Source organism: Brassica rapa, chromosome A03 (assembly GCF_000309985.2).
Source record: "Brassica rapa cultivar Chiifu-401-42 chromosome A03, CAAS_Brap_v3.01, whole genome shotgun sequence".
Taxonomy (NCBI): Eukaryota; Viridiplantae; Streptophyta; class Magnoliopsida; order Brassicales; family Brassicaceae; genus Brassica; species Brassica rapa.
Window position 1 is genome coordinate 24,178,839 of NC_024797.2, and position 10,705 is coordinate 24,189,543.

At 33.2% G+C, this 10,705-nt stretch overlaps 1 protein-coding gene across 3 annotated transcripts; it reads left to right on the top strand.

Moving 5' to 3' along the window:
- The first annotated feature begins 1,069 nt into the window (after positions 1-1,069).
- Positions 1,070-7,873, top strand: LOC103860952 (ubiquitin carboxyl-terminal hydrolase 20). Of its 3 annotated transcripts, XR_001958071.2 has the most exons (12): positions 1,070-1,625; positions 1,711-1,831; positions 1,912-2,022; positions 2,114-2,283; positions 2,372-2,701; positions 2,794-2,913; positions 3,010-3,481; positions 3,588-3,842; positions 4,568-4,700; positions 4,785-4,991; positions 5,096-5,220; positions 5,506-6,321. XR_001958071.2 is itself a non-coding variant. In XM_009138634.2 (9 exons), exons 1-8 carry the CDS (start codon positions 1,287-1,289, stop codon positions 3,812-3,814), a joined length of 1,890 nt encoding a protein of 629 aa, XP_009136882.1. In that variant the 5' UTR covers positions 1,070-1,286; the 3' UTR covers positions 3,815-3,842; positions 7,626-7,873. The 3 variants fall into 3 exon arrangements, 2 of the variants coding, with proteins under 2 accessions (XP_009136882.1, XP_009136881.1); XM_009138634.2 differs by lacking the exons at positions 4,568-4,700; positions 4,785-4,991; positions 5,096-5,220; positions 5,506-6,321 and adding an exon at positions 7,626-7,873; XM_009138633.2 differs by lacking the exons at positions 4,568-4,700; positions 4,785-4,991; positions 5,096-5,220; positions 5,506-6,321 and having other exon boundaries at positions 1,071-1,625; positions 3,588-3,994.
- Positions 7,874-10,705: the final 2,832 nt, after the last annotated feature.

Genomic DNA, 10,705 nt, shown 5'->3' on the forward strand with positions numbered 1-10,705 from the left:
CCGACAATACTACATGTCTTATAAGGACCTACGTCTAACTGCATCGCTTGAGCCGTCCTACGAAGATCACGCATGACCGAGTTTACTTGCACCATGTTGAAGATTCCTTGTAAGTCTTTTCTCCGTAGTCTGCATAATTGTTTAATAAATCGTTTTCTCCGGAAATTAAAATATAAATCTTCTGGTGTAGAATCATTAATGAACCATTAGTCAAACCATTCGACTAATGGACCTTCTACTTCTTTTCGTAATTTACGATGTTAAAAATTTAATTAAATATATGCAAATATTTACTTTTAACATAAATAAATTATTACCTAAATATCCCCTATATATTATTTGAGAAGCATTACAATATTTTTTTGTAGCCACATGTCATTACTAGAATGATTCTTAGAATCTTTAGAGAAATAGGTTGGTCCATCTAAATATATAATAAACTTTTTATTAAACTAACCATAAATACATGTGCTTCATTATTTCCATAAATAAAATTACGGAATTACCTAATATGGCTAAAGTATATATGACAATTAATAATTTTGAATAATAAAGATTTGATAAAAATAAGTGTGTCTTATATTATATTTGTTTACTTTTAAAATATTAAAATAAATTAAATAACCATAGTAACCATTTAATAAAAATTAAAAGTTTTCTTTATATGTTATATTTCGAATTTTTAAAAACGAGTATAAATTACTAAAACCTTTAAAAGTTTCACATTCAAATTTTGTGATCTATGGTTTAAAATTTTTGTTATGACATGATACAAATAATTAAAAAATCATATAAGTTAAAAGTCTCATTTAATAAGTATTAAAAATAAATAAATAATATATATATGTATATATATATATCATTTTAAATTAAAGTATATGTCATATAAGAAAATACATAAATATCTTAATTTTGAAAGTACTTTGAACAATTTTTATTTGATAAAATTTAAAAAAATATTGACAACTTAATTTTAAAAAATATTATAAATTACTTAAACTATACAATAATTTATATATTTAACATTCATTTAATCTAGTTTGTTTGTAAAAGAGAAAAAAAAAATCCAAATGTTGTTGACTTGACCACCGACCTTGAAAGAAAGAAACCGTAAATAAGAAGCATCTGTATCCTCTCTCAGAGATCAAACAATCGTTGATTCAAAAAAACCCTAAATAACAACCAACAACAATGCCCTCTCGATTTTCCCTCCCAATTCAAATCCTCCCCTACCCATCTTTCTCCCAAACCCAACCCTAATTTTGCAATTCAAACCCTAAACCACGATGCTGATCGCTGATTCCGACTTGCCTCCTCCGCCGCTAACCCCCAGCCCAATCGAAACCCTAGACGAGTCGATTGGAGTTCAATCACTGGCTCTTTCCTCCCCGAATCACGCGGACGAGGAGGTCTCACTCGAAACCCTAACCGTGCCTTCTCTTGACGTTCCCGTCGACTACGACGAGCCGTTCTCTGACATTGGTTGTTTGTCGGATAATTACAAACGGTGGACTCCTAATGTCTCGCCTGGGTACGATACTGACGACGAGTCTACGAGTTACCAACCTTTGCTTAGTTTCATTCAAGATCCTCCCACGATGATCGACGACGAGCCCACTGGTGTTGTACGTTTCTTGAAAATTCCATTTCCTTTTTTTCGTTTTTTTATTTATTTATTTAAAATGGTCTCTCTTTGTTTGATTATTATAGGGTGTTGGGCTTTGGAATCTAGGCAACAGTTGTTTCGTTAACTCGGTCTTGCAGTGTTTGACTCATACTCTCCCTCTTATCGAGAGTCTTTGCTCTTACGAACCTCCTGAGCCTTGTAACTGTAAGACTTGTGGCTTCTTTTTTCTTTTTTCTTTTTTGTTTCGTTTTGAGATTTGACGTGTTTTTTTGCAACTTGTGAAGGTGGGAATGAGTGGTTTTGTGTTAGAAGTGCTTTTAAAGGTCACTTAGAGGCTGCGTTGACGACTTCACGATCTTCAATTGCTCCCTACTCCTTCCTTAACAATCTCAACTGTATCCTTCACACTTACTAAGTGTTGGTTGACTTGATGTTTTATTGGATTCTTAAGCTGTGGATTATTGATTTATCCTTAAGCTGCTACAGATTTTTCGGCTGACTTCAGGCGTTACCAGCAAGAAGACGCTCATGAGTTTCTACAAGCGTTTTTGGATAAGTTGGAGAGATGTTGTTTGGAGGACCCGAGTAGTGACTCTCTCTCTTCTCAAGATGTTAACTTGGTTCAGCGTATCTTTGGTGGTCGTCTCGTCAGTCAGGTAAAGTTAAACTCTTTAAACATGCATTTTGTCAAAGCAGTTTTTTTTGGTATGTGTTTGAAGTTTATTTGATTGTTTCTTCTTTCAGCTTCGTTGCTGCGACTGCAACTCTGTTTCTGAGACTTTTGAAAACTCTCTTGGGTTGAGTTTGGAAATCGAAGATGTGGATAACCTTCAGAGCGCGCTGGATTCGTTCACCCGTGTGGAGAAGCTTGACGAGCCGATGACTTGTGATAACTGTAAAGAAAAAGTTTCAAAGGAGAAGCAGCTCTTGCTCTATAAGCTGCCACAGGTTGTCACATTTCATCTGAAGAGATTCAAGAATAATGGGTTTTTTATGGAGAAGATTTTCAATCATGTCAAGTTTCCGTTGGAGATAGACTTGCAGCCATATATGGTCAGAAGCCAGAATAACGAAGTATGTTCAACTCTCTCTCTCTCATCAGTCTTTAAATTCTCAAAGTTTTGTATTTATCTAAGATTGCACACTTTATTTGTTTATTTCTTCAGGTTACTGCAAAATATCGTCTTTATGCTTTTGTGGAGCATTTTGGGTCATTAGCTTACGGTCATTACTCTTCCTATGTGAGGTCTGCCCCAAAGATATGGCATCAATTTGACGACAAGCAGGTGATGTATCTATCTAGTCACTTTGGTTGCTTGTTAAATAGGTGATTTTGATAATTGAACATTCCCCTTGTTGTGTTGTTTGACAAAACTCGGCAGGTCACTAGAATCGATGAAGATAGAGTGTTATCACAAGACGCATATATTCTCTTCTATGCAAGAGAAGGGATCCCCTTGTTTTCCACCACTTTTCAAGAGGTGCATCCATTGGTTGAGGCTAGCTTGCAAAATCCTTCGCCCAACTCTGTCCTTGATCCTACCAGCGGGGAGTGTTCATCTGAAATCAGCTATGAGAATGCATATAAATCCAACAAACTACTCTGTGAAAACTCAGCGGGAGTAATCCAACATGTCAAGCCAGAAGAAAGATATGTTTCCCTCTCCAACGAGTTTGACGAAGATGTGATGTTACAATCAACAGAGTCATGTGGCGAAGATGATGATAATTCTAACGATTCATGCACTGAAAAAGAAGTAGATTCTCGCTTAGACATTGAAAGAGCTGCCACTGGTGATGACTCTGTTCCTTATCCCATGGTTCAAGATCAAGACTCGTCTCAGAGACAACAGGGTACCATTTCTTTAACTGAGTTTTATGTTTTTTCGTTGTATCATTGTTAAGCTTATGGTGTTTTATGTACTTACTTGGTCTGTGTGCGTGTATGATGGTTCTGCAGATGGAACTTTCCTAATTCAACTCGAGAAATTGGAAGCCACAAAGAATCAAGAAGAAGAGGAAGAACCTTGCAAGCAGCCATTACTAATAAGCCACGTTGGAGAGTCTAAGGAAAACGAAATTGTTCATAGAAGAGGCCCCGTGAAGAAACCTTCACCTCGTGAAAGAGTGTTGGACCAAGGCATATCTACAACTGGTTCTCCACCTAAAAAACTTAAAAAAGCATGAAAAAGTCCAGCATCTGGGACACAGAGAGGTATCTTGTGGACTTTCTTAATCGGTAATTAGACTAAATCAGGTTTTAATTGTTTTGGATTTTGTGCATAGTAAGCTAGTTTTGGTATAAACTGTTGGAAGAAAACAAAAACCATTGACAGAATCTAAAGCTTTTCTTTTTGGATCAACCCATTGACGGAGTCTAATGCTTTTTTTTTATTATCAATAAACCAAAGTCAAGTCAAACACCAAATGGCTGACAAAAAGATCAATGGACCAGAGAATTGGTCGAGTTTTTTCCAATGTATGAAGGTATCTTATATAATAAAGGAGACTTTAGTCTCTCCTTATGAAGCCACATCATCAAGGAAGAGGGGGCTTTTTTGGACACGTGTCTTGCTACTCTTTTTAATTTTTTGCCGTGTTTTGTTTGAACGTAATGGGCCATTGTTTAGCCAGGACAGTTTCCATTTGTTTTGTTTGGTAGAGCCCACAATTAAAGGGAACTCTATCACCTCCCCAAAGACGCATCGTCTTCAACCCGTCTCTCATAGAAAACCTATTGTTATCTCTTTTACATTCTCTTCTCTAATAAACCCCATCAACAATCAAACGGCACAAACACTTTCGACTTCCCCAGATTCCCTTATATATGCTTCAGTTTCTTGCTTCTCACTTAATGTATAGATCTTATTGTCTCATCCGTGTTTGCAATTTTTAGTTTTATGTTTCCTGGGTTTTGATTCACTGATTTTCTGTATGCAGCAAAAGAGCTCTGGAAATGGGGAATTCACATGTGAAGATACTGAAGAACAAAAAAACTATTCATATTAAACAACCACCACAAGAATCAGATCAGTTGCTCCAAGCTGGGCATACCCCTACTGTTATAATTCAGGTAACAAGAAGAATATAAAGAGTTTTGTTGTTTTGGGTCGATTAAACAGGGTCAGACCCAATTAACTCACTAATCACCCATTAGTTCTTCCCGGAGCTGGAATCTAGCGTCGACGATAACTGTGTTGGAGATGGACGTGATGGTGTTGGGTTGGGCTTTCACAGGTTTGTCGTAAAGTTTTGTCATTCGGATGGAATGACCGGATCATAGGGGGTAAAGTCGCTGCTGTGGTGGAGCCATTGAAGAATTGCCGATGTTGTTGACCACATTCAAGGAATTCTCAGTATAGAGGTATTACGTTTTACTTCAGACTACTGAATCGATGTGGGCTGTCTTATGTACAAGTGTTGCAGTTTCTTTTGTAACATTTGCTTACATTGGTTGTATTCGTGCAGAGATAAGGAGGATTTCCAGTTTCTTTGCTCTTGATAGATATGGGAATGGTAGTGCATTTAGGTCGCTTGGCTAGATGACAAGTGGAAAGCTTGATTTTGACATACCGTCAATGATGCAAGCACAGGTAAGGCATCAGATATTAGACTCATGTTGAACAGTGATGGTGCTGCTGGGAATTCTAAAGCCAAAAGTGGTTTTTGTAATTATATTGTTTGTTTGTTTTATTCAGAAATAAATCTAAAACAAAGCTTCTTCATTTCATGCTTCTGCTTCGGTTGGCTGCGTTTAGATTTCAATATTGGAAAATTTTCCAAGCCTAAGTTATCTATGTTTTAGGAAAATATGATATTGTAAGTGAGTTGATCTTGAATTAAATGCACTCAACTTGCCAGTATAATTTTGTTGGCAGGATTCTCAGGCCAGGTGGAAACCCTCTAAAAAGAGTTGATCTAGAAACACACTGCTGGTGTTTGTTAGAGGGTGAGGATCTCTGTAAGATTTTGTAGGTATGGTTCACATTGTTTATTGATTCACTGAAATGTCCTATTTCATCATTGTTTCTCCACTGCAGTGTAGATGACTTCCAACAGTTCAATACTATATTCTCATATGGTAACTAGCCAAGTGGCTCTATAGCCATGTATTAAAAAACGCCTTCTAGCTAAGATTGTACCGGTTTCTCAGATGGGAGTATTACATGGGGTCGTCATTCCTCATCCCTTCTTTCACATTAAGTGGTTCCAAACGAACAGAAACACAAAACTTCTCTTCCCTCCCGGAAGATCCTTGCATCTGATCCTCTCCATCAGCCATTTTCATCCCTCAGCCCCCTTCCATCATCCTAGCACAAGAGAAACCAAGAATAAAACAACATCAATGTCATATATATAAAGAAAGAGAAAGAATTATGAGTTATAAGACAGCTCAGTCATTCATTGTAGATTATTTTCTTTTACCGGTGAGCAAGAAGATGGGAATCTTATATTTGGTATTTTAACTGCTGTAGAAATATTTTATTTCATCAATCAATCGTAGTTGAACATATTAGCTTAAGAACTTTTGGTTTATTCCTTATATTTCTCTGAAATTCAGTGTGGAAAAATGTCTACTTAGGTCATTTTCACCTTTTCAGATTATTCATTATTTGTATTATATTGTTGAATAATGTCATTATATAACACGATAATCTTTTGTGTTATTTTCCTGAATAGATGAACTTTATACTGCTCGGTATATTTCTTTTTTTTTTTGTAAAAATATATGTTTCTTCTATCTTCAACTAAAAGAAAAGGAATGAAGCAACACATATAGTTAGCTCTTTTAATATATCAAATCCCTTTATTTTATATAGAGCATATGATAGAGCTGTTATTAGGAGTAGAAGCTGATCAGTATTAAACATCAACTATCATGATGACTTGAAGAAGCAGGCAACTACTCCAAACAAAAAAGGTTATACACTTTGTATATGTCTAACTAATATTAAATAAAATGTTAAGGAAGTAAAGAGTTCGTCCACGTACTTCGCCGACAACGCACATCTTCCGAGTTTTGAAGTAAAGAGTTGTCACTTTAGACAAGTGTGGTTTGGAAAATGATCTTTAAACTGCGTTTGTGTTTTTTTATTCTTTGTCAGCAGTCCATTTTGTTAGATCAAATGATAGTCGAGATTAAGATGTTTCCAAAAGACTCGCTCCAATCCGGTCTTATCTAATAGAAAAGAGAATAACACCACTTTTTCGCTTCTTTGGCAAGAAAATCTGCATGCATATTCTTATACCTACGAATATGAAAATACTAAAACCCTCGAAACCGTCATGTAGGAAGCAAAAAAAAGACTAACTCGAAAGTAAAAGCCGACCAATTAATAGGATTACCAATCAAGTATTTCCCTTTTGACAAAAGCAATTATAAAAGTCTTACTTGAGTGCAGATTCAAGAAATACTTCTTGACAAAACATCGTCATTAGAAACATCCCACACACTCTAACCCATCTCACAAACAACCCAATAACGCCATAACAAGTCAAAATATTAACTATGTACACTCTCATATTAACTGTGTTTCCATCGTCAAAATAATACACTACTTTTTTTTTTTGAAACACTTAAAATAATACACTACTGTTGTCACTAACCACCATAAAATGGATAAAAAACAATTTTAAACTCATTAAAAATAAATATATAAACCCGGCGCGTAGCGCCGGAATACCACTACTAAATAAATATTTTAGTCATTAGAGAAGTGGTTAGTGAAATAAAAGCCGACCAGTTTGGTTCCGGTCACTCTGATCCGTTGCGTAACCAACAGTTCAAAATTAAAATGACTAACCAAATTAAATACAGTGTTAGTAAAAACCTGAAGCTTATTGGACAATATAGAAATGGTTTTCTTTTACTTGGTCTCTTGTCGAATGTCCTCGGAGAGATGATCAAATTAAATAGTAATAGGCTATTAAATACTAGTCCTCGTCCGAGTCTACTTGGTTTATATTTGTTGTTAAAAATGAATTTGTTCTTTTTTAGAAATTCAATAAAGAAAAGGGAGTGGAGGATAATCAGCAGGCCCATCAAAGTCAGATATGGCGTGCCGTGTCCAAGTGCTTCAGTTTTGACTTAACCTTTCATTTTCCCCTTTCTCATCATTTGTAGTATTTTAGTTCTAAACGTCAAGGAAAATACTTCAAATAATGAAAAATTGAAAAATTATCTCGTGTTTTAACTTTAAATGGTTTTCCTGCTGATGTTGATAAAAAAAAAGGTTTTCCTGCTGATTATCTCGTGTTTTAAGTTTTAAATTATATATTCCTTACAGATGTATTATAATTTATCCCAGAGTTCCCATTACCGTATGTTGTAGTTATGTAATAGAGAAATGTAATAAAACGAGAGAAACAGAAATAAAATGTGATCAACGAAAACAATTAGTATTTTAATTAAAAACACACAAATTATCTATGAAAAGTAAGAAAGAACATAGTGTGGATTGGGCTTTTCAAAATCGAGAAGTCAAGTGGCGTCTTTTTTCAAAGTCAATGGACATTAAAACGTAAATAAGACTTGTGCGTTCCTATTTAAATGACTGCAAACATTTTCAAAATTATTACAGATATGATATTATCCATACTATTAAATATTTCAGTTCTGTATATATGGATTTTATCAAATATTCTCCAACTTTTCTATTGCGAAATACAATTTGGCATCTTTCTCCATCTACCATCCGGCATGACTAATGAATAAAAAAGTAGTTGTTATCATATGACGTTTATACGATGCCTATAATATGTTTCCCTTAATTTATTTTCTTGTCGTCATTCTTTTAGATAACTATATTTATACATCTCTTATATATTAAAAAAAACATTATAACTTTATACCTATGACACGTGTCATCATTAAAATGTTTTTTAAAAATACTAAAATTAATTTGGTCTATCTAAACATATATTATATTTTTATTAAACTAATCATAATTAGTAATGTACAAAATAATATTTTATATTTTCTTTAAATAAAAGCTATGAAATTACCTGATATGAATAAAATATATATTACAATTAATAATTTTGAATAACAAAAATTTAGTAACAATTTTTTATATCCTTCATCATTTTTGTTTAATTTTTTACTATTAAAATAATTTAAACAATCATATTCACCATATAATTCAAAAATTTAAAAAATAATTGTATATAGTATATTTTAAATTTAAAAAGGACTTTAAATTAATAAAATTGTTAAAAATCTCACATTTAAAAATTTGTAAATCGATGATTAAATTTTTGTTATAACGAAATACAAATGGTGATTGGAGTTCTTCGAGCGATAACACTCGAGTGATGAAATGTTTAAACATGATTTTACATGAATCCTACAAATACTGACATATTGACTGATCATATTAATATATTATTATGGTCAGACAAATTGAGAAAAACGAGTGATTGCAGACGAGTCATTCTTATAGACCATATTAACATATAAATATGGTCAGACGAATACTGACATTCTTACTGACCATATTAACATATTAATATGGCTAGGCGAATTGAGACATATTCACTAACGATATTAATAATTTAGAAAAACGACTTATTAGAGTTTCTCTAGTGATGACACTCGAGCTCACTCGAGGAATTGTAAGTCATCAGTCGGGGAATTCTAAAAGTTGTTTGTTTTCGGACCTTGCATAAACTGTTTTCCATCGCTTCAGAACTTAGAACATGTTTTAAAATCTGTTTCTGAAGCATTAAAAAATGTTTTCAAGCCTTTCAGAAAATGTTTTTGAACCATTCAGAACATATTTCTAAGCCTTTCAAAACATGTTTCCGAGCTCTTCTAAACATATTTTGGACAGAACATGTTTTGTGTCCATTCAGAACGTGTTTCTGAGCCATTCAGAATGTGTTTCTAAATCCTCAGAACATATTTTTTTAAACTTTTCTAAACATATTTTTGAATCCTTTAAAACATGTTTAGAATAAAGCTAAGAAATTTTCAAAACCAAGATCATTTGAGGAACATCCAAGAGAGAGGAGGGAGAGGGGAGTTGAACCATTCATAACCTATTTCTAAACATTTCTTATGGAATCGTTTATCAAATGTCTTAAAAATGTTTTAAACCATTTATAAAGAATTTAAAAAGCCTTGAAACATGGTTTATAAACTCTTCAGATACGATTTCTAATCCACATGTTAAGAAATCGTGTATGAGGAATTTAAAAATCGTGTCTGGAGATTATGAACTCTACATAAAGAGAGTTATAATCTTTGGTGACCGTTTTTAGAAGGGTAATAATTTGTTTTTGGAGAAATTTTGAAAACTGTGTCTATAAGGATCAGAACAATGTTATGAAGGCCGCGTAAAAAGTTTTTGAATGGCTCAAAAATGGATATGAACTCTTCAAAAAATGTTTCTGAGCAATTCAAAAAATGTTTATGAACGAACTTCTTCAGAAAAAAATTTTGAACTCTTTCAAAACATGTTTCAGAGCCCTACATACCATGTTTGTGAGCCATTCATAAATGTTTTTGATTCCTTCGGAACATGTTTTATGAAGAGCTCAACAACATTTTCTGAAGGGCTCAAAAACAGTTTATGAATTGGCTCGGAAATATTCTAAAACAGGCTATTTATTCTTGAGAGAAAAATTATGAATCCTTCAGTAATGTATTTGAACTCTTAAGTTTTAGAAAACATTTATAAGCTCTTCAAAAAATGTTTATGAGGCATTCAGAACCCTTTAAAAAGAAAATTTGAACTCTTTCAAAATATGTTTTAGAGCACTATATAAAGTGTTTCCGAGCCCTTTGTAAAATATTTTTGATTCCTTCATAACATGTTTTAGAATCCGTTAAATTGATTTATGTGTTCCGGTTAATTTAAATATATATGTAATAGTTAGTTGCTTTTTAATTATTTAATATATAATTATTATTTATTATATATTATTTATAATATGTAAAAATGCAAAATAGATAATAGTGTATGTTTAAAAAAAATTATACTAATATTCCTTATGCGCAAAGCACGGCTATACGTAAATTAGAGACATACTATAAGATTCAATGATTTATCATCGGGCCAATATATTGTATAATTA